The sequence below is a fragment of the Carassius auratus genome, chromosome 48 (assembly GCF_003368295.1).
Source record: "Carassius auratus strain Wakin chromosome 48, ASM336829v1, whole genome shotgun sequence".
Classification (NCBI taxonomy): Eukaryota; Metazoa; Chordata; class Actinopteri; order Cypriniformes; family Cyprinidae; genus Carassius; species Carassius auratus.
The window spans coordinates 5,930,714-5,957,699 of record NC_039290.1 but is presented as its reverse complement, the minus strand read 5'-3'; the positions used below and the strand labels follow the sequence as shown (position 1 = coordinate 5,957,699).

At 36.5% G+C, this 26,986-nt stretch overlaps 2 protein-coding genes across 6 annotated transcripts in view; both read right to left on the bottom strand.

Annotated features, from left to right (window-relative positions):
- Window positions 1-25,052, bottom strand: part of LOC113065630 (F-actin-monooxygenase mical1-like) — a 32,279-nt gene extending 7,227 nt beyond the window's left edge. The window contains exons 1-17 of one of the 2 annotated variants that reach the window (XM_026237051.1): window positions 24,916-25,052; window positions 10,755-11,049; window positions 10,406-10,613; window positions 9,556-9,663; window positions 9,366-9,461; window positions 8,852-9,007; window positions 8,621-8,721; window positions 7,905-8,162; window positions 7,517-7,632; window positions 6,921-7,047; window positions 6,732-6,810; window positions 6,184-6,331; window positions 5,046-5,242; window positions 3,481-3,587; window positions 3,027-3,107; window positions 2,744-2,927; window positions 234-304 (exon numbers count right to left, since the gene is read on the bottom strand). In XM_026237051.1, coding sequence (XP_026092836.1) covers window positions 234-304; window positions 2,744-2,927; window positions 3,027-3,107; window positions 3,481-3,587; window positions 5,046-5,242; window positions 6,184-6,331; window positions 6,732-6,810; window positions 6,921-7,047; window positions 7,517-7,632; window positions 7,905-8,162; window positions 8,621-8,721; window positions 8,852-9,007; window positions 9,366-9,461; window positions 9,556-9,663; window positions 10,406-10,613; window positions 10,755-11,015 — 2,298 coding nt within the window. In that variant the 5' untranslated portion in view covers window positions 11,016-11,049; window positions 24,916-25,052. Of the gene's footprint in view, window positions 1-233; window positions 305-2,743; window positions 2,928-3,026; window positions 3,108-3,480; window positions 3,588-5,045; window positions 5,243-6,183; window positions 6,332-6,731; window positions 6,811-6,920; window positions 7,048-7,516; window positions 7,633-7,904; window positions 8,163-8,620; window positions 8,722-8,851; window positions 9,008-9,365; window positions 9,462-9,555; window positions 9,664-10,405; window positions 10,614-10,754; window positions 11,050-18,076; window positions 18,159-24,915 lie in introns of those variants that run through there. The other variant, XM_026237052.1, reaches the window with a different exon arrangement.
- The window catches only part of LOC113065632 (proto-oncogene tyrosine-protein kinase Src), a 46,257-nt gene continuing 42,588 nt past the window's right edge, over window positions 23,318-26,986 (bottom strand). For all 4 annotated transcript variants that reach the window (XM_026237054.1, XM_026237053.1, XM_026237057.1 and 1 more), the window contains one exon: window positions 23,318-26,408. In XM_026237054.1, the coding sequence (XP_026092839.1) occupies window positions 26,200-26,408 (209 nt within the window). In that variant the 3' untranslated portion in view covers window positions 23,318-26,199. The remainder of the gene's footprint in view (window positions 26,409-26,986) is intronic.

Genomic DNA, 26,986 nt, shown 5'->3' with positions numbered 1-26,986 from the left:
ATGGTACTTGCAATAGATTTTCATCTGACAGTACAAATATTACCATGGTATAATATAAAAATAAATCAAATATATATTTTTGCATATATGAACTACAGGACTATGAGAGTGTGGGGAGCATAATAACTTTATTACTAAGCCAGAGTAACACCCTTCCCAGAATCCTCACACTAGAGATCCGACAGTAAATAGGAGGCAATCAAGCGTCTCATTAACTCTGATGTGATTCATACCTGTGAGCCTCTGTGACCTTCATCACCCTCCTCTTCCTCGGCTGTTGAGTGCAGCTCACAGTAGAATCTCCCTGAAGACAAATCAAATTCAACAACATGTTCTGGACTGTTAAAATCAAGGGCTGAAGAAGCCCCACAAGCAGGAGCATAGAAGACGATCTGTTTCTGAAGGGGTGCATAGGTGGTTGATTGTCATTAGACATGCATTGTCATAATTATAACCTAATAAAACCGCATTCAACACTGCAGAAGTTATGAATAGCTTTAAAAGCTTATGTAATAATTTACATAACATCAAGATGTTTCAGTCCTTATGACAGCAGATGAGAGACAAGTGCATGATAATTAATAAAATAAACTGCATTACGTAACAAAAATAACAATGCTGAAATATTTATTGTTATTCAGAAATTACAAATTCTATACTGTATTTAGACCTACTTTTACCAACTGTTACCCATTGATCTACAGTAAAAAAAACAAATTAAAATAAGTACAATAAAATGTATAAGGCAAAATAAAATAAGCCTTATACTTAATTTTATTTTACTTTGTGTATTAAACTTTTACTTTACTTCTTATGCTTCACTAATAAGGCTTATTAAATTTCATTTTATTTTACCTTATGATTAATTTTATTTTATTGTGCTACATTTCACTTAATTTTATTTTACCTTATTATACTTGGTCAAATAAAATTAAGCATAATAAAGTAAAATAAAACAAAGTATAATAAGGTCAAATAAATAGTACAAATGTAGAAAAATAAAGTAAAATAATTATTAAAAAAAATAGTAGTATAAATAAAATTTAGTATAATAAGGTAAAATAAAATCTAGTACCGTATTTTCCGGACTATAAGTCGCACTTTTTTTCATAGTTTGGCCGGTCCTGCGACTTATAGTCAGGTGCGACTTATCAAAATTAATTTGACATGAACCAAGAGAAATGAACCAATAGAAAACATTACCGTCTCCAGCCGCCAGAGGGCGCTCTATGCTGCTCTGTGCTCCTGTAGTCTACACTGAAGACATAGAGCGCCCTCTCGTGGCTGTAGATGGTAATGTTTTCTCTTCGTTCTAAATGAAAGCGACTTATAGTCCAGTGCGACTTATTTGTTTTTTTCCTCATCATGACCTATTTTTGGACTGTTGTGACTTATACTCAGGTGCGACCAGTGTTGGGGCTAGTTACTCAAAAAAGTAATATATTACATATTACATATTACTCTCAAAAATAGTAATGCCTTACTTTACTTTATTACTCCCTGGAGAAAGTAACTAGTTATATTACTAGTTATATTACTAGTTACATCTTTTTTTCTTAATTACTCTATGATTGCCTGAGATGCATCAGATGGAGAAAGAACATACAAAGGAGGAGTGTTCTTTAGGGTCTTTATCAGTGGCGGCTCCTGCCAATTCTCTCAGGGGGGACAAATGTTTGCTCTATTAATGAGGATAGGTCACCCATTCAATTGATAAATTAACGGGTAGTTAAAGATGTAAAGGGAACCGAACTACTATAGTATTAATTAAAAATAAACTGACATTAGGAATCAATCTCTTGCACTCCTTATTTTTCTATATCCGTGTTAACACTATTCATCAGCATATGAAGACTAACACTAGGATGTGGTTTTTCCAAAAAATACTTTTTACTTTTCGATTTCAGTTTAATAAGAAATAATTGAAGTCACATAAATCACTGTTTACACAACTCACTTATATTACTGCTCGTCAGTACACCTGTTCTCTAATCAGCGGTTAATTCCATCAGGTGCGTGATTTCACATAGAGCAGCTGTTACTACACAGAGCCGTTATTAACTGAGAAGATGCGCAAATCCAGTTCATTTTCAGCGTTTATTGGCACGGTTGTATGAACATATGGTTCACGCACCTGATGGAATAAACCGCTGATTAGAGAACCGGCTTTACTGAGATGCGCATTAACGATCGGCCGATCGTGATCGGAGCACTCCTACAAAATAATTACTGAATCTCCACCCGTCGAAACTAGCTTTCTGTTGCTGGGAACCTTCCTCTGAAAAAGAGCTTGCCGTTGTTGACGCTTCCATTTTCCCCATCTGTCTGAGCGTGCCGCTCTGCTGCCGGCTGTCGACCAATCAGTGATGGTAAATGATACCTCGTGCCAAACCCAGACCAATCACTGTTCCATTCACGCCCTCCTTCCCTTCCCTTCTGTTCTCTGTGTTGTGTGCCTTGTGTGTGTGATGAAGGTGCTACTGGCAAATATAACGCAAGTAACTAGCTCAGGAAAACTGTAATAATATTACCATTTTCAGACGAGTAATGCCTTACACTACTAGTTACTGAAAAAAGTAATATTATTACAGTAACGCGTTACTTTGTAACGCGTTACACCCAACACTGGGTGCGACATATAGTCCGAAAAATACGGTACACTAAAGTAAAATTAAATAAAACCAAACAAAAGCTGTTCTTCTTGATCAAAGACTTCTGGCCTGTCCATGTATCCCAGACTTACCCATGTCGGAGAGGAAGGTGTATCCGCCCTGCCGCAGAGTGGAGCCGCACTGATAACAGTTGAAACAACTGCGATGGAAGAACTTGCCCTCTGCACTTCCTCTCTCCAGCACATACAGATGCTTGTTGCAGAAATAACAGAGCTCACTGCTGCCCACCTCTGAAGAGGACATGTGCACCACAGGCTGGAGATAAGAAAAGGTTTAAGATACTGCACATATATAGATCTCCAAATACACACACTCATGCGTTAACTATCACAATAGCACTCAAGCACCACTCACTTCTTCCTCTTTCACAACCTTATCCTCCTCTTTCTCCTTCATCTTTTGTGGTCCTGGTCTTTTCTCCAATGTCAGTCGGTCCTGAGAGACATGTCACATGATCTCATTTACAGCTCGGGTTACATAATGTGGCGACAGCAGAGTGACAGAAATAAACAGTGATTTAATCATTATCCTGCACTGCAAAAGCACAGCAAGCAAACGGTAGAATCCTTTTTGTCTTGTCCTTTTATCATTCGTTTAACTTCCCCATTGTGGCGATGGCATGGGAGTTATTAGCTTTGGCAACAGTTGTGTGTGTTATGGGGGTGTTTAGTGTTTTCAGTGAGATTTTAACATGACTTTATGCTCTATTTGAACCCAACACACTACACATGAGCTTGTACAGGCACTACTACTGCAATGTCAACAACAGGGGTTTGTTTCACATGATAACAGGCAGGTGTTGGAGTACCTTGCGTCTTTTGAGAGAGTCGCGTTTGAGTGTGTTGAGGAAGGAGGTGGCCGAGCGGGTTCTGGACAGCGAGAGGTTGTTGTTTGGAGAGAGGCTGATGGAGCACTCTGAGGAAGACAAGAGGAGCGAAAATAGTGAGATGCAAATAAATCTTCCAGAAATGTTTCCACAAGTATATCTGAAGACACATTAGCTCATGCAGCATTAAAAGCAAAAGTACAATTGTATAAATTAAAACATAATGTGACAAAAAAATAAAAGTAAAAATAAAAAGTAAAAATGATGTTCAAAAAACATGATCAATTTAAGCTTTTCATATTGCAGCAAAACCTTATTGATAAAAATCTTAAAAGTATTGGTTCACTCACAGTATTTACACACACACACATATGTAAACAAATGTGTAAACCATTAAATAATAGCAAAATCTTAAAAGCATTGTATTTTAAATGTAGTTCAACAACTCAAAGCAAAAACAAATAAAGTTAAGAAACGTGTAAATACAATTAAAATAAAAAATAATTTTAAAACAATTTTTTTTAAATTTAAAATGTAGTACAAACATTGTGAATTGTAAATTAAACATGCAAATTAAAAATGCTTAAAATGTATTCATGCTAAGAAAATCATAATGACCAAAGAATAACTGAACAAGAAAAGCGTAATTTGTAATCTTTCATAATCCAGAACAGCTGTACAAAAACAGTGCATTTTAGATGCAATTAGCTTCAGCAATATATAGCAATAAATAAAATATAATACAACAACTTCATACCCTTGGAGCTGGAACAAATACACATTCAATCACACATTGTGTTCAATACGCGGTTTACAGCGGAGTGTGAGAGATGAGCTGTTTTGGATCCCAGCCCCTTCCCCAGAATTCACACATCCACAGCCTGCGTGAGTGACAGCTCCACCTGGAGCACATCTGAGTGAGATCCCCTCCCAAACACAGCATCCAACAACTGAACGCTCAGCCCCGCTCCCTAAAGCCCCTCGAACAGCTGCGGATGTCGTTTGGTAATCCGTCTCAGAGTCTCACTGAGATCCACTCCCACAGAGTCGCCCATAAACAGCTGATTTCTCCTCGGATGAGTGTGTTTGCTGCTGCAGCCGCTGCTGTCAGACTACAGACATCAGCGGAATACTGCCCATTCACAGCAGTGCATTCTGGGAAGGGGTCTTAAAGGGACAGCAGCACTGATTGCAATTATATTTTAAAATATATTGAACCAGAATTTTTTTTTTTCACAATATTACCATTTTAACTATTTTTTAAATCAAATAAATAAGTAAATGTTACCAACAGTAGTGAACAGCTGTGTACTACCTCCCACATTTACAAATACAGTACACTACCCCTTCAAAATATACTAATATGTACGATTTAGGGGTAAATAAGAGTACAAATATGCACATTTGAGCTTTTCTACTGCTCGTGACAGACTACCATTTTTTTCTGTTTATAAAGACAGCAGCTAGTTTTTTGTATTTCTGACATTCAGACATCATTAAATATGCATTTGAAAGTTATGGATGCCTCCAGAAACAGCCCTCGTTACCTGCTGGGCTCTCTTTCTCAGTGAGAGCGTTGCGTATCTGTGTGAGGTAGAAGACCATACAGAGCTGGTCAATCTTCCCACAGCTGATCATTTCATTGGCACGCATGACGGGGGGGATGCCAAACTCTCTCTCCATGAGGTCAAAGGCCAACTTATTGTTCCTGATGACATTATGCTCATCTAGACTAGACAAGTCACTGAAAGAGAGGATAGCATGCATATTATTATACATTTATTTACAGTGTAGTATATCTATCCATCCGTCTGCCTATCCATCCGGCCATCTATCCATCTGCCTATCCATCCATCTATCCATCTGCCTATCCATCCATCCGTCCTTCTATCCATCATCCATCCATCCATCTGCCTATCTATCCATCCATCCATCCATCCATCCGTCCATCCTTCTATCTATCATCCATCCGCCTATCCATCCATCCGCCTATCCATCCATCCGTCCGTCTGTCTATCTATTCATCTATCTGCTTGTCAGTCCGTCCATCTATCCATCCCGCTCAAATGATCATTGGATCAAAAATACAGTGAAAACAGTAATATTGTAAAATCTTACTACAAGTGGAAATGTTTTCTATTTGAATATATTTTAAATTAGTAATTCGGAATGATTAGTAATTCGTGATGGTAAATCTGAATGTTCGGCATCATTACTCCAGTAATGAAAACTATAGGAGACCGTAACCATCACTGAATAAAACTTTGTAAAAAGGTAATTGCGACTTTCTCACATTTCTTCCCTCTTGTCCCTCATATCTGCAAATTACATCACGCGATTTTGACATTATCAGGCAACTGCAAATGTATATATTGCAATTTTGAGAAAAACTGCCAGAATTGTGAGAAAAAGACAGAAATACCTTTTATTTATTTATAATTTTTTTATATTCAGTTGTGGAAACGAGCTTCATTCTATTTTTTTTAATGGAACTTTTGTGTAACACCATAAATGTCTTTACTGTGACTTTTGATAAATTTAATACATCCTTGCTGAATAAAAGTATTAATATCCATGAAAATCTTATTGTCCTACTTTTGACAAGAACTTTTCACAACAAAACTGAGCTCTGCATGTTGAACAGTTACTAATATTCTTGTTCTCTGTTGGTGAAGGTGATCTTACATGAGTTTGGGTCTGAAGTTGTGGATGAGAGCGCAGAGAGCCATGCCGGACCTCCAGGACTCACTCAGGTCTTTCACCTTCACATGTTTGTACCCCGCTGTGTTCTTCTGACACCAGGACAGCAGATCCTCCAGACGCCGGATAGAGTCTAAACACAAATTCAGTTCAGCACTTCACTGTAAAGTCTGTGTTTCTCTGCATTTTCATAAAATATACTATGAAGACCAGCAGACCTATTTACATGTAACAACAGCAGGCTCTTTAAAAGGCCCTTTGAACCATTTTTGAGATGTTAACAGATATATAATGTTAATACATTAACAGATTTAACATATTAATCTAAACAATCACACTATTTTTAATTGATGAAGGCGTTTTGGCATTTTTTCAACAAACTTAGGGTTAAACAAACTAACAAAATTATGCTTACTTTCAGTGTTTTAGAAGTCAAAGTGATAACATACATACATACATACATACATACATACATATGAATGACACCATATTAAATAGATATAGTGAGTTAAAGTGACTTGTCTGGCATTTACCTTTTTTAGGTTTCACTTTTAGGATGGGTTTCGGCTGTTTCTTGGCTTTACCATCCTCTATGTCATACAGACGCTTGACCTTTAAATTGAACACAAACGATCATAAATAAATCCTGGAACACTTCCATTGCTAGTTACATCAGGCAGCTCTTGCATGTGTGTAGGTGTGCATCTAGGACTGTGTTTGACCTGTGCGGGTTTGATAGCGCACCGGCTGATGTTTGGGTAACGCGTGGCTGGATCGATGCTGTAGGCGGCGTAGTTCTTGCTGATGTTTTCTGGAGTCGTTTGAGAGAGTAACTTATACATGCTCTCCCTGTAAAAGATATACACAGCATCATGTATGCAGTTTGTTTTGTTTATATTGATACAGTTCCTAAGTTCAATGTAGATAAGATTTTAAGGGTTTTTAAAATAAGTACTTTATGCTTGTCAAATGTGCATTTATAAAATCATTAATAATGCAAGATATTATTACAAATTAAAATACATTGTTCTAATTTAATATATTTTAAAATGTAATTTATTTCTCTGATGCGCAGCTGAATTTTCAGCATTATTCCTCCAGTCTTCAGTGTCACATGATCCTTCAGAAAGAAACATTTCTCATCATCATCATCATCATCAATGATGAAAACATTAGTGCTGCTTTATATGTGTGGAAACCTTAATGCATTTTTTCAGGATCACTTGATAAATAGATTTTGAAAATAAAAAAATGCATTTATTTGCAACACGAGCATTTCATTTTATGTTATCAACGGTGTGAAAATGGTAAGCTCTACCTTTCCGCCAACAACTCCAGGGGTGGCACACCTTTCCCCCAATTCCTGACCATCCACGCCGTGTCAAACGCAGCCAGGAAACCTCGAGCAATGCCAGTGCCCAGAGGCCAAAACGGCTGCAGAAAAATAATAAATATATAAATTAAAGAAACAAAATATGGCTGATATCTGTATTTATTTTTGATACACAGTTGTACGGTTTAATAAACAATGTTTACAATAAAATTCTAATGTTATATAGAATGATCACAGAGCATTATAACGAACAAAAAAAAAAATACACTGTGATACTTTCGAAAGCTCAGATTGAAAAATCTAAGTCCTGATATTATTTGCCTACACTATCAGTCTGAAGTCATAATGGACTGTCACTATATTCATTACACACCTCTACCAGAGAGTCTCCCACCAGCGCGATGAGCAGTCTCTTCCCCTTCCTCTCCTTCACCAGAGAGGCGTTCTCTGCCCGGTGCATGCAGGTGAAGTCAAACACGGCCACGTCCGGATGGCCCGCGTGGTTTGTGGCGAACTCCAGGTCCGGCAGCATGTGATCTGTGGAGAAGTCAGCGGCGTCGTATGCGTACGCCTGCAGGGCCTCCTGGTCGACGTTTGAGGGCGCGAGCAGCTGATCGACATCAAGAAAGTCCTGAGAACAGGAAACAAGAAAGGTTTAACATCAGCCAAAATAAATCAGCATATTAGAATGATTCCTGAAGGATCATGTGACACTTAAGAAGCTGAAAATTCAGCTTTGCATCACAGGAATACATTACATTTTACAATAAATTCAAGAAGCTACTTCTTATAATATTTCTCAATATTACTGTTGTTATTAATTTCATTTGTACCCCACCTGAACTAAATATACAGGTTGCATTTCTAAGAGAACATAAATAGCAACTGCCTGCAGCTATTCCAGTGACAAAAGGTCAAGCATAGCTGTGAAGATTGATAAATGCGTGCTGGAAACGGGTTGAAACATGCCTGAAGTAACATCTGATAAAATCATGGCAGCTTTTCAAGTGTTTCTAGGCTCTGTTCAGCCTTTATACGAGATATTCTCAAAGCCTCAGGTCTCTGAACATATTTGACAGTGTTTCGTACCTGTTTTAGAACTCCTTTTTTTAACAAGCTCCCCTTTTTTGCAGTCATCACAAAATAGTGAGTATCATCTTTGTAGTAGACAATATTCTCTAGATCAACGCCTGGAAAACAAATGACAGAGCAGAGATGAAGACGTATGTAGGTTTACAAAATTGTCCTTGATAGAGAGCTAAATTGAACAAGGAGGAAATATTGATTTTTTTACACATCTTTTGAGTGAGATGTCAGTACCGATCTCAGAATGGAGCTCTTGGAAGAATTGCTGGTTGTATATTCGTGCCACGCCACTGATCTCCTGCACCTGAGCCTCTTGTTTGGTGCGGCGGTTTATGAAGTTTACAGTGATACCGATGGCCAACTTTCCCCTGAGCTCCTTTATCTTAAAACCTGGAGACACATGGGCAAAACAACAGTGGGAAAGTGTCAAATTCTAATTTAAATAAAGATTTAAATGCATTTAATTTAATAAAATAAACGATTGCTCAAGTCACTTGGACTGTATTGTACTCATTTTCAAATTAGATTTTTTTTTTTTCAACAAAATAAAATAATGTTGCATAAGCTCACCTTATAAATAAATAAATAGTACAACATAAAATATACATAAAATACATAAAAATGTTTACAACATAAAATATAAACAATTAAGATCAAATTTATAATATAATATTCATAAAATAAAAGTAGTACAAAGAGACAAAGTGAATTTCATGGAATCCGCTCATCGGTGTAAAGCTTTATTTACCGTCAGGCACATATCTTCCCCCTCCAGCTGAAATAAAGACATCAAACTCAAAAGCAGCAGCTGTGTGGGACTCAGGAGACACCTGTGCCCTCCATCCTGAGAGAAAGAGACGAGACCCAAAGTTAAAGGACAGACCGATGTTATTTCTCAACTACACGACTGCAGATCTCTTCACTAAACTGGTTTGTACCTGTAGATCCTGATGGTTCAAGCAGACTTTTAAAGGTCACACCTGTGTGCACCTCGACCCCCAAAATCAGAGCCAGTTTCAGCAGAATCAACTGAAGCTGACGGATACCTAGAGAAGCACAGACCTCCATTAAACTCTTGCACATTTTCAGCAATGAGAAAAGAAATCACTTTAACTATTTGACTGTATTTACTTTCTCAATACTAATTCCAGGTATTGTGCACCATTTATTATTGCACGCTATTCTAGAAATGCTTTCATAATCTTTCATCCAAATGTACAAGCTTGCTCAGATAGGCCAGAACATATATTAACCAACAATATCAGAGGTGAACATTTCACAGTCCAATCAAATCTTGATACATTTAAGTCCTGTCACACATTGGTTTGTGTGTTGAATGACAAACAATACAGGTTTTTCTTCAATAAAATGGTTTAAAAATGACAGTAAACATTTATAAATGTTACAAAATATTTTTTTTCTTTAAATAAACACTTGTTCTTTTGAACCGTTTTATCGAAATAACGTTTTCACAAAAATAACAGTGATAAACCTTTCTTGAACAGCAAATCAGCACATTAGATTGATGTGAAAAGTGAAAGTGAAAAGTGAAAATGAAGTGAAAATCAGGCATGGCATCAGGAATAAATAACATTTGACAAAATATTCAAATTAAAAACGGTTATTTGAATTTGAAACAATAGCATAAAAAAAAAGCATAAGAAACTTTCAAAAACACCTTTTATTTCCCAGCTCTTTAGGTCTTTGAATGTATTTTGGAAGCAAACTTGGGTTGTCATTCATGTTGACTAATTAATTTGGTAACAAAAAAAACACCTAGATGCTCACTTATGTGATGAATGGATCCACTGCAGAATCTGCCATAGAATTTCTTCCCCCCGAGGTTGAGAAGGTCTCGAATGGTGTACAGCCACAGATGCAGGACGTTATTCCTCACAAAAGACACTCTTTTCTCCAGTACAACTACCTGAGCGCCTAGAAGAGCCAATTCGATTGCTGTCCTGAGACCACATGGACCCGCACCCAACACTAAACACTAACACAGAGAAAGATAGAGATATTAGGTGACATCTGCCGCCGACTCAACAGACTTTCCTTGAAAGGGAGTTTGGTTACATTTCCCAGCATTAAAGAACTCCACAGATAGAAATATCATATGTCAGGTCATTTATGATACCTTGTTTTGATGACATGTCTGACCCTGTCCGTAGTCGGGATGGGCGGCTCTCTTGTCGATCTTCTGCCAGAGCTCTTTGGCTTTCCAGTAGTTGAGTCTGTCCTTCAGCTTGCTGTAGAAGTGCTTGTAGTCTCTGGGCTCCACCTTCAGGTGGCGACAGAGTTCGATGAAGTTCTGCTGTGTCTCTTTACACGTCTGCGCCTGGACAAAGCAGTCAAACAGAGCGTGGCTGGGATTGACAGAGTCCGACTCGATGACCATTGTGACGGGAGAGGGATGGAGCCTGCTAGATGAGCTGAAGAGACAAGACCGAGAGTTTAAAAGCTGTAAAATGTTTTTAAACAACCTATGAACATTAATTGTGGCATGTAACTCAACCAGTATTTGTGCGATAAATATCTCCGTGATCAGAATTCCTATTTACAATCCTCATTTCAAGTCACATATCTGTCTTGTAAAACAGGCAAAAAAAATCCTATAAAACTTGCACTGAAGGAGAGACTGGAGTCATATGTATAAACTGAAATATAATTTAGACATGAGAATTTGATCTAACGGTTTCTAAAACCACCCTATCACTAAAAACACATTGGCAACCACACAGGACACAACAGCAGTTCTCCAAGAGAAATGCAACACTGATCTTGTTTCTTTAGAAATTATTATAAAAGAAAAAACTTGTGGCCTGAGCATGTACACCTGAAATGGCACACACTAAAAAAACCTGTTAAACAAGCCTGATTACTGGACTAAGTTATCTTTTGCATCTGATTGTGCTAAATACTGTCAACACACAAGGTTTACAAACACAGCTGGTTTTGTCTAAAGTGCAAGTAATCAGTTGAGAGAAAAACAAAGGTGTCAGTTTATTAGATGCGTGCAGCTCTTAAAGGTCCTGTTCTTCACATGTTTCCCATGTTTTAAACTTTAGTTAGTGTGTAGTGTTGTTCGAGTATAAATAGTATCTGTAAAATTCTACAGCTCAAAGTTCAATGCCAAGCGAGATATTTTATTTAACAGAATTCGCCTACATCGAACGACCCGTTTGGACTACAGCCCTCTAGTTCCTGCAGTAATGACGTCACTAAAACAGTTTTTTGACTAACCTCCACCCACATGAATACACAAAAAGGTGCCGTGGTCTTGTTGCGCTCCGATGGAGAGGAGGAAGAGTTGCGTTTGTGTTTGTCACCATGTCGTCGAAACGCTGTTATTTTCATCTGAGTCCAATCATCCTTGTTTGGGCTTTCCCAGACACGCTGTACTTGGAGATTAATGGTTACAATTTATGTTTAACTCCGTTCCCGAAAATTATAATCCACATGTTAAACTATGTGCAGCACATTTTGCTGAGGACAGCTTTCTCAATCTCAATCAGTTTAATGTCGGATTCGCACAAAGATTATTCCTGAAAGATGGAGCAGTTCCCTCTTTGTCTGGAGAAGGCGTTGTTTATGGACCACAACCGGTAAGTGTATTTTATTATTTAAGTTGGTGCGTTTAACAGTTTCTGTAACTTATTGCACAAAAGGCAATGCTGTTTAGCTTTGTTAACTAGATGGTAGGGCTGTGCAAAAAAAATTAAATAAATAATAATAATAATAATAATAATAATAATAATTCGAATGCGATTTTCATGCGCATCTCGTCAGTAAAGGCGTTCTGTTATTAGAAGTACATCTCCATCATGTGCGTTCAGATCAGGATTGCCAGGTTTTCACAACAAATCCTGCCCACTTGCTTCTCAAAACTACTCCAAAACTAGCCCAATCGCATATCGAGGAGGGCAACGTGCACCAAGCTCGCACAATCAGAACTCATTACATATTTCTGAAGGAGGGACTTTATAGAACAAGGAAGACATCAGCCCGTGACAATGAGTATACAGATGGTGTGAAAAATACTGTTTTTTTTACACGCGAAACATGAACATGTTATATTGCACACTGTAAACACAATCAAAGCTTCAAAAAAACCTGACCTTTAAAGTGACAGCAGTCTAACAGTACTAAACAAGCTGCCGCTTCATCCAAAATGTTTAAATTCTGTCATTATTTTCTCACTCTCATGCTGTCCAACACCTTTGTTCATTTCTTTCTTCTGCTTAACACAAAAGATGATATTTTGAAGAATGGGGGTAACCAAATAGTTGACTTCGATAGTACAAGACAAATTGGGGACGAGCAACTGTTTGGTTACCCACATTCTTACATTTAATCATTTAGCAGATGCTTTTATCCAAAGCTTACAAATGAGGAAAAAAATGGAAGCAATCAGAGAAACGAGAGAGCAACAGTACACAAGTGCTGTAACAAGTTTCAGTTAGTCTAGCATAGTACACAGCTAGTTTTTATATACAGTATATTATTTTAAAAATAGAAATGGAAGAGCTAAGTGCTAGTATTAGTTCACACAAAAAAATGTGTGTATTAACATGCAAATAGGGATGTGATGATGCACCCTGAGCCGGCTGAAAATCTCAAAAAAATTTGGTTGAGATATTAAATGACTCGAGATAACAAGTTGGGGTGGAAGTATATATATAAATGCATCTCCGAGGGAAACCTGACTAACTCCAGAAAAGTTTTGATGGTATTTTCTTTTCATCTTTCCTCTTTATAATACCTATTTTAATAGTATTAATAACTGCTTTGTTTACTACGGTAACCAAGGAAACCCTATATTCCATAAGCGCCACCTGCTGTTAAAGAGTGAATTTACGCTCTCATTCAGCCAGTCTGCTTTTAAGTAGTTTTTCTTTTGTCTAATTTTACAAAAGCTAATTTCAACTCATTCTGTTTTTGCTTTAAAATGTTTACTCTGTAAATTTACAAATAAGTTTTCAACCATAAAATGTTTTTTGCTGAAGCACCTTGGTTGTTTTTTAAAAACATGCTAACAGAATAATGGTATACTCATGGGCTAATATTCCTTAATTTTGACTGATGAAGATTAGGAATATTTAATAAAAGTCAAATGTTTATAAGTTTTTTTCGCCAATTTTGATCTCCATTAATATTAAATATATATTACATAGCCTACACATATCTTTATACGTTGTAAATAAAAAGTTGCACAATTATAAACTATAAATTGTTCTAGAAGTACACACAAGACAAAAAACATTAAATAAACAATACAAATTACAACAATGCAAGACTTTATTCAGTTGCCTAAACAAGAGCATTGCATGTTGTTTAGCCTGAATGAATCAAGTTCCACAACTTTTCAATAGGAAATATTGTACTGTGAAGTTAACCCTCTGCTAACCCAGATCAAGAGACAACAGTTGCGACTAACCTAAAATCTAGTTTTGTGACACATCATTAGTTTACAACAACAGACAAACAAGCAAGTGCACACTGGTACTACTGCATAAAATCACACCGAGTAATTGATGTGACAGTAATGTACATGATCATTTAGATTTGCATTCCATAAAGCCATTTTAACACAACACTCAATGTCACCCTTCAAACTTTTTGTGGCTTTCATAAATGCAAAGTGTCAGTGTCATTACACACATCAATTCTTACAAAGCACAAATGTTGGCCTTCCGTCGTTTTGACCTTCGTTCACTTTGAAACATACAACTATATACTTCGCTTGTGGAAGAACGAGTGCAAAACCAGTCAAGTTAAACAAGCAAGTTCACTTTCAAATCCCATAAAAAAGAAAAAAAAAAAAAAGAAAAAAAAAGCTTTTTAATAATATTTAACTTTAGCATCCTAAATAATTTACATATTACCGCATTAGAATTTCTAGTAGCAATGAACTCTCTTACCTTTAAATGCTTAAAATCTAAAGTTGAAGTTGAATGATACTCTTCATAGCATCTCAGGTCTGATTTTCAAAATGCTGAGCTACTGCAAGCACTTCCTTTAAACAGGCTTGTAACAAAACACATCTGCTATTAATGAGGACAGACTCAACACTGAGGGAACAAGCATGATGCTATGCTCAAGTGACATCCTTGTTTTAATTAATGATTTCCCTGTTTTACCTTTTCTAATGACGTCACGTTACATGGTATTTAGATTGCTTCTTGGTTCCCTGTTCTATTTCTCAGTGTGTTGAAATGATAAAAATCACATTTGCAGAAACCATTGCATGATCTGAAGCATCAATAATGTTAAGAATTCAAGAAAATACTTACCGTAACATAGAATGCATTGCTAAATAGAAGTGAATTCAATGCTGTAACTCATTTATTAGAGTGAAGTCTTGTTACTCTTGCTGTGTAAAAAACAGCATGTGACTTCAGGTGGTTTTCGTGTTCAAACCCCATAATAACCCCCTGTGTGCCAACAAGTTGCTTCAATCAGGCTTAAAACAAATGCAGCACTTCCTGAAACATTTTAAGGTCACACAGCATGGAATGCAGACAATCTCTCACACATCACTTCCTGGAAACAAACAAACAAAGTCCTGTCTCACGTTAACGCTTAACAAATGGCAGGGCTTCTGCCTGAAAGAGCTAAAATGAGTCAGATGACAGCATGTTTCTTTTGCTGTTGTTTGCACATAAAGGCCTGTGAAAGGTGGAACAGATGTGAGACGTTCAACACATACAGTATACAGCTTTTCAGGAACAGCATGTCAATCATTACACATATTATGGATGGATATCACCAAACCTGTCAAGAAGCGGTCCAAGCTACAAAAACAAATAATAATACAACATTTAAATAATGTTTAAATTAATAATGAGATTCACCAATAAAAATGAGAAAACTCAAAAGTGAAATGTCCAGATGGATTACGATAATTCGATTTAATAGGATAAATTATGACAAAATGTAATAATGCAAAAGAAAGAAATCCTTTTTTCTTTTTTGGGTGCATGAAATGTGATCTGGCCAGGTTTTTGAGATAAACCCTAGTTAAGCCATCACCATCACTAATTTTAAAACAACATTTATTGTGCGCTTCTGCAGGTTTGGTGGGGTTAAATTCAGATTTGTTCTTTGTTGATTCAGCAAGGAAGGTGCAAATACGTATCCTTGTTATGAAGCACATGCATAGTGAATTGCTGATCTTGTTATGTAGCTTTATATGCTGTAAAACAATGATATCTCTAAAGCAGAGAGAAACTCAATTTTAGCCCAAAATCCAAAGTTAATTTAATATGATTATTGTATCGTATTTAGAAAATTAAGCTTTTATTAGGAATATCAGATCAGCATAAAGAAAGAACAACAAATACTACTGTTATTGTCAGCTGCGAATCAAACGAGTGCAGAAAAGCTACAGCAGTCAAATGAGCTTCAGTAGAACAACTGTGAACTGTGATCTGATGATATGTTGTTCAGACATGTCAGTAAAACACACTTTCCGGTCTTATCAGCCGTTTTACTCTGCTCACGGCGCACTCTCCAACAGTATGCAAATATGTGACGCATGCACTGTATGCTCTGTATAACTTTAGTTTTTAAAAAACACAAATGGTCCAACACCAGCAGATGACATTGCAGCCCAAATCATCACAGACTGTGGAAACATATAGACTTCAAGCAACTTATACTATGAACTTCTCCAACCTTCCTCCAGACTCTAGGACCATGGATTCCAAATGAAAGCAAAACTTGCTCTCATCTGAAAAGAGGACTTTGGACAACCCAGGAAAGACGCCTCTGAAATTGTCTGTGGTTCAGCAAATTCTTTGTCACGTCTGTGTGTGGTGGCTTTTGATGCCTTGACCCCAGCCTCAGTCGATTCCTTGTGAAGTTGACTCAGATTCTTGAATCGATTTTGCTTGACAGTCTTCATAAGACTGCAGTTCTCTCGGTTGGTTGTGCATCTTTTTCTTCCACACTTTTTCCTTCCACTCAACCTTTCTGTTAACATGCTTGGATACAGCACTCTGTGAACAGCCAGCTTCTTTGGCAATTAATGTTTGAGGCTTATTCTCCTTGTGAAGGGTGTCAATTATTGTCTTCTGGACAACTGTCAGATCAGCAGTCCAAACTGAGAGACCATTTTGAAGGCTCAGGAAACCTTTGCAGGTGTTTTGAGTTGATTAGCTGATTGAAATGTCACCATATTCTAATTGTTTGAGAAGGTGAATTGGTGGGTTTTTGTTAAATGTGAGCCAAAATCATCACAATTAAAATAACCAAAGACTTAAACTACTTCAGTCTGTGTGCATTGAATTTATTTAATACACAAGTTTCACAATTTGAGTTGAATTACTGAAATTGACTTTTTTCCCCCTTTATTCTAATTCATTGAGATGTACCTGTATGTCTACTGTTGACTTCAGACCTTTTTTACATCTATCATCACTATCTATAAGTCTCATCCATTAGTATGCAATGTTGGAGAGCAAGTATTTGGGAGATTTGAGAAGCTGAATAAACAAAGCTATAGTGAGCCCCTTTATTAAAATACCTGGAGGTGAGGAATAATACAAAGTTGTCAAATTCACTCAGTATTACTTGATTAATTCACAAATATCTCAGTTACATTTAAGTAAAAATTAATTGTACTCCATTGTGTTTTAGGCACTAAAACGGTCCTGTACATTATAGTCAAACACATTTTTATATTGAAATTATGAAGATTTCTGTGCCACCCCATGAAGACATCCTGGCATCACATGACCCGGATATGTTCTTGACTGGTTTCATGAGTTTCATCCATTCATGATTATAAGAAGTGTTTCAGTTTCAAATTGACATGGGACAGAGCACATACCACACAAAGATATGCTGTTAATTCATAAAATCATAACACACACGTAAAGAGAACAGCCTATGAAGCAATCTTGATAACAGTCAAAGTTATACAGCAATACTCTACACATAGCCTACGCAAAGATTAAAGTACAATTAGGTACAAAGATGTAGCCTACTTAAGATAGATATATATCAGTCATTAGTTTCAGCTTCGTGAAACCTCAACACTACACACACCGTCAGCGTCAACAAGTTTCTGCAACATCCCAAAGGCCTCAATCTCAGGAAACAGGCTCATTTTCCTTCAATTCTTTCACGCATTTACAGATGAGAAGGGAATTTTAACAGCAAAGACAAAGAGTGCTTAAACTAGTGCAAGTTTGTGAAAACCAGGTTCCAGGTGTAAAAAAAATAAATAAAAATAAAACCTCGATCAGTCTATCCAAGTAACGTTAAGTGAAACCATGTCATCACTGACACAACTTTATAAGCACATCACATCAACACAAGTTAACTAACATTAACGCCAGCTTGTTTCCGCCTCCTTCAAGGTTTGCAACGCTCACTAAAGTACATTTGCTGTTTTAGTAATTAATCGATTGACAGGACATCTCTGTGATTCAAGTTAATCAAAATAATAATTACCTTGTACGCCAATTTAGGATCCTTTCAAACGAGTTGTAGCTCCTGGTTTACCTCTTAAACTCACCTGGGGCTCGTCAGTCCAGGCAATTTACGAATCCTACTAGAAAGAACGAACGTCTCATGAATATTAATTACTTAACGTGACGTAAGATTATTTGATTGGTTAAAAGGCGTTGGGGATTTTCTTCTACGTTCTTGTTTGGTTTGTTTACATCAACGTTTACTAACTGCATACGTGTTCACCCAGTATTATCTAATAACATAATAATAATAATAATAATAATAATAATAAAACGGTTTACTTGAGTTTTGATATATTTGATATATGTTTACTTGAGTTTTTAATATATATATTAAAAACATTCCGGCTAAATGCACAGAAGCGAAAAATACAACCACAGGGCAGGGCAGGCCAGGACTAGCCCGAAGACTTTCGAAACAACTTTGGAAATTATTTTCAGACACTATTGCAGAGTTTTAGATGTGTTTTTGCAAGGTTATTTTGGCATCAACAACTTTCGAAATTAATTTCAGACACTATTGCAGAGTTTTAGATGTGTTTTTGCAAGGTTATTTTGGCATCTGCCAAATGGTTAAAAAAAAACTTTAATAAACTCTTCAAAAACAGAAGTTTCTTCATTCTAAAATGCTCAACAGTAAAATATCAAAAGATAGAAAAGTATATAAAATAATTTTACTGTGACTAAAGCAGTGTGGCTTGTTTCTTTTATCCTTTAATGTCTAACTCAAGTCCAACAAATGAATGTAAATAGTGCAGTTCACGTTAACATAACAGAAGGTGTCGCTAAACACCAGTAGATATGAGTTTAAAACTGACGAAACGACTAAAACCAGGTTTTATCATCATCCTATTAAACTAGTTAAAGCTGTTGGTTAATAATATGATTATGTATTGAGCCCACAGACCAAAAACAACAGTCCATTAGACCCAAACTCCTCATTTGTTTAGCTATAGGGTGTAAGATTGAGTGACATTGGTGGGGGGACATAACAGCAGACAACATCCATCTACCTCAATTTTCTAATAGACTTTTGACCCCAGTTTCATGTCATCTAAAGTCTTTATTTATAGATATAGTAGCTAACCAGGGGCGGATCTACCGGGGTGGCATAGGGTGGAAATGCCACCCTAAAAGAAAGCCTTGCCGGCCTGCTGCCACCCCAGTTGGTAGCAATTTGAAAATTTAGAGTGTGAATCTTTCGTGATTCGTGATCCCGCTCTGAACTCCCGAACTGATTAAAATTGATTCGCGATCCCCAAACTGACTCTAGTGATTCGCGAACCTGCTCCAAACTCTCAAACTGACTCAAATGATTCCCGAACCCGGTACGATCTCCCGAACTGATTCAAATGATTCGCGATCCCGCTCCACTGACTCAAATGATTCGCGAACCCGCTCCGAACTCTCGAATTGATTCAAATGATCCGCGAATGCCGCTCCTAACTCCCGAACAGACTCAAATGATTCGCGAATCCGCTCCGAACTCCCGAACTGATTCAAATGATTCGCGAACGCGCTCCGAACTCTCGAACTGATTCAAATTATTTGCGATCCCCAAACTGACTCAACTGATTCGCGAACCCACTCCGAACTCAAGAACTGACTCAAATGATTCGCGATCCCGCTCTGAACTCCCGAACTGACTCAAATGATTCGCGATCCCCATAACTGACTCAAATGATTCGCGATCCCGCTCAGAACTCCCGAACTGACTCAATTTGGGGCACCAACTCCCAGAGGGGGCACCATCCCAGTTGCTCAAAAAAAAAAAAAAAAAAAAAAACTTCCTCCATTCTCCCATCCGCGCTCGCGACCGCTAGAACCATGTTTCCAGCTGAATGTTCATAACTGATGTATGAATCCAATCCAGCGAAGAGAAAAGAAAACTAAAAGTAAAAAAAAACAGACATAAAGTTGGCTTGACGTTGGACGAGTCTCAAATTTAGGGGCCTTCTCTAAAGTTACATGCGATATTGGTATTCACTTTTCTTACGTCAGTAGCATTTGAGGAGAATGAATTAAGACTTAAGAATGACTTATAGTCATAAAAACAACTGTAATTGTTCATGTAGGTGTAGGTGCTATAAAGCACAATTGAATTAAATGTTTGATATTTCTTAAAATAATCTGTAAATCATGTAAATAATGCTACTCTTTCACATGGGCTCAAAGGCAAATTTAAAGCTCAATAGCATTTGAGGAGAAAGACTTGCATTCATAAAACAATTGTAATGTGTTCATTTAGGTGTCAGCTACAATGCACACCTTATACATTTTTAATATATATTAAAATAAAGTATAAATCATTTAGGTAAAAATGAGGCCCGTTTAACACTTTCAGGCACATTCCTGTGAAAGTTCTTTTTTTTAGGTTCCCTTACGAAAATTACCCATGGTTTTAACAATAACACCACAAATCATCGTTCTTGTAGCCGTGGTAACTGCAAATTAACCATGGTTTTGTTACTTTAAATAATAATTTACAAAGTATTAATATACTGTAATATTTTGTTGTTGTTGTTGTTGTTGCTATAAAAACAGACCTAAGCCATCAATAGGCTTTAAAATGACTTAAAATGCATTATATAAAAAAAATTATGATGCAATAATGATTGGTTGATAATAACACTGTTAAAATACATAATGTAGGCAAATACAAAATAAACAATTTATGTACATGTTATGACAAATGCCATGTGATTGCTGCTGTTACACGTACAGGACAATCAAATCCTTGTTTAGGCTACTGACCAAACATTTAATTTATATTCACTTAATCTTTCATTTTTGGACACCTTTTTGCTATAAATGACACAGTCTTTATAATTTCTTTAACAAAAAACGTGCATATCACAACCCTTACAAAAATAAACCATGGTTTTATCATAGTAAAACTGCTTAGTTTCCTTTTGCATGATTTCTGAATGCTTGAGACTATAAAATAAATTAGAATCATAATAAAGTTACAGCAATAGGTAAATGTCGAGAACTACAATTGTGATTTGTAAATAATACAATTTATTCATTTAGTTTTTTATTTGATTAAAGTTCTTTTTTCACCCCTATAGTAGGTGTTTTTTTTCATCATCATATTTGAGGAAGGGGGCACAACAATACAGTCTTTCTTAGGGCACACATTTGGCCAGCAGCGGCCCTGAAGGTGTTGATATACAGGTCTCTGGGAATGTGTGCTCTACTACTACACACACACACACACACACACACACACACACTGAAGCACGCGTGGTGTTTTCAGCTCTTCACTATATTGTCGCATGATGTAGGCTACACGTCAGCACGCTATGAGAGGATTTCACCATTTCATTTGATAAAACTATCGTCATTCATTCGTATCGTATACACAGACAGAAACGGCAATGTCTTTACCACAACCTGTCAAAATAAAATCTCTGTATAACTTGAAGAAATTAAAACAGAAATATAGTACTATTACACAGTAGAGAATGCTATACTTCAAGCAGGCCTATTAGCTAATAATAATAGTTTATTAAAAAACACAGAAACTCTGTCTACAACTCAAACTCTAACTCAAAGAAATTATGTAAGAAATTGCTTTGTAAAATATACTTAAAAAAAGATCTACTAAAACGTTATTTTAAAGCAATATCACACAAGTTTTCATAGATGTTTTAATTTAAACTTGCCAAAACAGTAACACCATATTTTTCAAAAACAATTTCTAAAAGTACATTTCTATTTGGGCCTATAATGTTTATTTATTTATTATTATTGTCAGCTAATAAAACCTATGCTTCAGGGACCATATTCATATAACATCTAAGGTTAAATGTAGCTCTTGACTGGTTGAGTTAGATGGTGATTAACACTAAACAGTAGAAAATCAGAGTCTCTCAAGCTGGAAATGTCATTGGCTGTTAAAATCTTGTGTTTCTTATAATAATTTGACATTGATAACACTGAATCTTTTATAATGCTCTTAATTACATGTTGATGCATACTGTATGCATTAGTGAGTGTGGTGGTGCTTATGGGGTATGGTCACTTATTCCTGTTATGAACTGTTTCAAATACAAGACATTGATCGCATGAGATTAAGTTTGTAAATGATAGCCTGTGTCCTTTTGTAGTGTGCACATATATTTATCATCAAACTGTGATAACTGTGACTAAATTCAGTATATATACGTCTCCCATATGTTGCCACCCCTCAAAAATTCCTGCCCCCTTCTCACCACCCCATCAATATTTTTCTAGATCCGCCCCTGTAGCTAACATAATCATAATTCATAAAGAGAGTTTTTTATGTTAGCATATTCATCAGACAATACTTAAGTCTACACAATTTTGATTATGTAAAACCAACTATATTACAGCAGCAGTTTTAAAGATGTTTTTTTTTTGGCCTTTTTTGACTACTAAAAAAGAGAATGCAGCAAAATTTTATGCAATTAATTTGTGTTTCCTGCTAGCTAAATTTCACATAGCCTGCATAAACAAGAATCTGTCTCAAACTTCTCTGTAAGCCATGGTAACCACAAAGTAATTTGCTACACTAAAACTATTAAACATGGTATTTATAGTAAAACTGTGAAATGGTAATCAACACACCAAAAAACAAAAACAAAACATGGTTAGCCTACTGCACTTTTACTATAAACCATGGTTAATTTAGGGATTTGTAAATGTGTATATTTTCTGTCCTCTCACATCAAAATAGACCAGTTTTGGACTGTTTTCACTTGTAAACGGTGCTTTATCAATGCATATTTCTCTCCTGATTCAGACAAGACTTACTTTTTCACTGGAGAAAGCAATGTTATGGATGGAGGACAGAAGCAACAGTTTGGAGTTACAAATGTCTTGATGATGGATTTGTTTCTTTCCAATACAGTTTTCACTTCACAAGATGTTAACGGAGATTTGTTTGGATTACTTGTTGATTATTGTGATGTTTTTATCAGCTGTTTGCCCTCTCATTCTGACGGCACCCATTCACTGCAGAGCATCCATTGGTGAGCAAGTGATACAATGCTAAATTTCTCCAAATCGGTTTCGATGAAGAAACAAACTCATCTGCATCTTGGATGACCTGAGGGTGAGTACATTTTCTGCAAATTTTCATGAGCTACTCTTAAAACTAGCTGTGAAGAAAACATAAAATCTTGTGTTTAAATCCAAGCTTTAGAAACATAGTTTATTGCACTTAAAAAAGAAAAGATAACACTATGTCAAAAAAAGAAAGTACAAATCTCATTTCAGTTTTATTTCCTATTTTGAAACAAGTCTTTGCAGAACTGTACACTGGGAGCAAGTACCTGCAATCTGATTGTGAGCAACTGCAGTTAAAATACAGACAGGAAACTCATAGAAAACAACTGCATAGTTGAATACATTAGACAGGGATGCACTAATATTGTGTTTACTTGTAGATCTGATTTGTTTTACTTGTCTTAATTTTGTTTTCCAGTTCTACAGCATGTGCCAAGAACATGCCATTCTCCACACATCATCAGATTTCCTCCGTTAAGTCACAGTACGATCAGAGCGATGCATACAGCGCAGTTTAACTTTACAGTAACTACTACCTGTCAAAATCAACAGCAGATATATTGCAAGTTAAAACAGTTCAAAAGAAATAATAAAACAATACATTAGTGCACGAGTCAACCCTAAAGAAATGCCTCTTTAAGGTGAGTTTATTACTGTAAATAAAAATAAAGAGTCGAAAATAAAGCAAGCAAATTGTATCTGTGAATCTGATCACATGATGGCATGCTGTTTTGTGATTGGCTGTTTCTCTATGCATTCAGTTGCTGGAGGAAAAAACTGGTTTTGTGGAGTGGCAATGATACTTCTTGTGGTCAGCTTTGCACAGGACTGAACGTCAATCTATAACATTGATCTTACAGGGAGAACCAAGCAAAGATCTGCTGAACATAAACTGAGGCAATATGAATAAATATGAAAAGAATATTTACATACGAAAGTATTTACAGTATATTGGTATTGACAGGCGTCACACATCTACCAGCTAAAGTACCGCGATTACAGCTGCATGCTATTCTAAACAATGCATCAAAACTTGATGTTACTCCACTATTCACACTTCCAAACCCTTACGATCAATGCAAACTCAAATCTATTTCATTCTACATTGTCTCAGCAGTGATTATATTATTTATTCGCTATTACATCACTATGCATTCAGTAACCGACCCGAGATCAGTTTCTAACACGAAACACCTCACAGACGAGGTTCATGGCTCTCTGTGGATCTGATGGGAAAGCAGTAGTGATAGAACTGAGCTCGTTACCCACAATTATATATATATAACAATGGCTATTTTGCATATAAAATATTGGCAAGTTTGACTGCGCGTGTCAGAATTTGTCTCAAAAAAGCCAAAACTATTGCAAAAGATAAAACGTTTGAAATTCAAGCACTCTAACGTTCAAACATCAGTTGAAGAATATTCATGAGTCATAAAAGCAATAGTTCACCTACACTATAAAAATTTATTTTCGTCCTGTTTTCGTCTTGTTTTCCTGCATAATTATTCTTAAATCAACTTGAGACGCCAATTACTTAAGATAAAAATTCTTGTTTTCTAAAAAACTTGTCTAAATTAAGTGAGTTTATGCTTAAAATGAGAAATAACATTCAACAATTGGGTAAGAAAAATACTTGATTGTATGGGTAAACGAGTTTCCAGACATTTCACTTGATTTAAAAAAAAAAAGACTTGTAATGGGGAAAACAAGACAAAAAAAAAAAAAAAAAAAAAACACGGAATAAATTTTTTTTTTTTTTTTTTTTGAGTAGAATTCACTCACCCTCATGTCGTTCCAAACATTTATGCTGTTTTTGCCTTGGGATACAAAAAGAGACATTTAGAGGATGCTTTTCCCATGCAATAAATGTAAAAGTATTGTATATGGAAAAGAGCAGCATGAACTTTCAGCTAAATGTCTCCGTTTGTGTTTTACACAACATGAGGGTTAGAAATGACCAATTTTCAGTGAACTATTCCTTTAGTTTCTAGTTACAAAGCCTGCTCATCCTCTTTGATACAAAAAACCCCCAACATTAATAAAAATACATTTTATACATAATAAAACAGTAGAAAATTGGTTTTTTCCCCTTTGTATTGGCACAGAAAGTAGGACTATACAGTCATATTTGCTTTAAACATAAAACAACGCTATATATATATCAGTAGTTGTTTTGAATACTAGAAGAGTAGTACAACTGTAGCAAATGAAGCCACAATCTGAACGATTCTCTAATTGAGTCCGTAGCAAAAGGAAGAATGTTTTGTTTCCAGAATTTCAATTTCAGTTTCCAATCACGTGACCAGTTTCAAAAAATCACATTCTTATTCCAGTTGATCCAGGTTCATACAAAAGAAAAGAAAGAAACAAACATAGTGGGACAAAAACTCATTTCTACCAGGCATAAAACACCACGTTCAGATACAGACCCTGGATATCTATTGGAAGACATTAACGGGAATGTCCGTTCGCCACGATATAGAAAGAGAGCTGTAATCACAGATGACACAATCTCATCCATCTGAGCTTGTGAACGGGTCGCAGGGTTCATGACAAACACCAGAGCTGACGGAGGGGGATGGGAGAGGATAGGGGAAGTAAGGGATTGTGGGATTGTGGGAGGAGGATGAATGACAGATCTGGAGCATCCGCTAAAAGAGTTTAGGAGATAATGGTGGTACATCGAGGTCAAGAAAAACAGCTTGAGATCAATCTACAGAGCATTGGAAATAAAGCCTTGCAACAATTATCAGCAGAAACAGCAAGCTGCACGGCCGAAGAAGCAATTTGTTAGTGAATTTCTTTGCGAATGATGCAGAAAAGATGCATCTCGTCTTGCTGTTTGAAACTCATCTGCGATGAAAGTGGAAAAAACATGCGATTACAATAACAGAGGGGGAGATGCTGTAACACCGAGAGCGTCTGAAGACCCAGCAACGTGCTTAAAACAGGCTGGATGCTCTGAGATCTTTCCATGTGGATCAGTATCAGTAACTTCCCGTGTTTGTTTCTGGTCAGGAAAAGCATCTCTCTTTCTCTTTCTCACACTCGACTGGATCTGCATCTCTAGAGGTTCTCGCCCGGCTGGTACTGTGGTTCAGTAGAGGTGAAGTAGTCTTCCAGGAAGCTCTGGAGGTATTCGAAGGTGGGCCGCTCTTCGGGCTCCTTGCGCCAGCAGGTCAGCATCAGCTCGTGCAGGGATTCGGGGCACTCAGCGGGACAGGGCATCCTGTAGCCTCGCTCCACCTGGTCCAGCACCTCCCGGTTCACCATACCTGACGAGAGACAGGGGGATGTGGGGCAGGCGTCAGATTGTGGTGCAGAAAGTGGCATGGCACATTTTAACCAGGCAGAGGATGTGGGTTATCAGCAGGGAGGAACGACCAGAAATGTTTTCATGTGCCCTTTCATGTGGAGGGGGACTCTTTAAAAAGTTATTTAATACGGCAATGTGACTTGTGCGTTATTTAAAAGCAATTGAAAAACTTTTGTAGAGATGAAAACCCTGCATTCGAGTTGATGTGAATAATTTGGAAATAACAGTAATAATAATGTATATCTTTAACAAATTATTACATTATGGCCTGTGAAAAAATGTCCCACGAAATCTTTTATTTTTAAAAAATAGAAATTCCTAAACCCAATGTGTTGGAAGTGAATCATTTTAAAAGAAAATTATTTTCATGTAATGTATTTGTAAGTTTAAAAGTATCATTTTCAATTTTTTTTTAGATAAAAACCTGCATTGGACTCATATATTATATTTTAAAAAAATTATTATGACCTGTGAGTGATTATAATTTTTTTAAATTATTATAATTAATTCATTGATTCCATCTTTTTTTAGAGAATG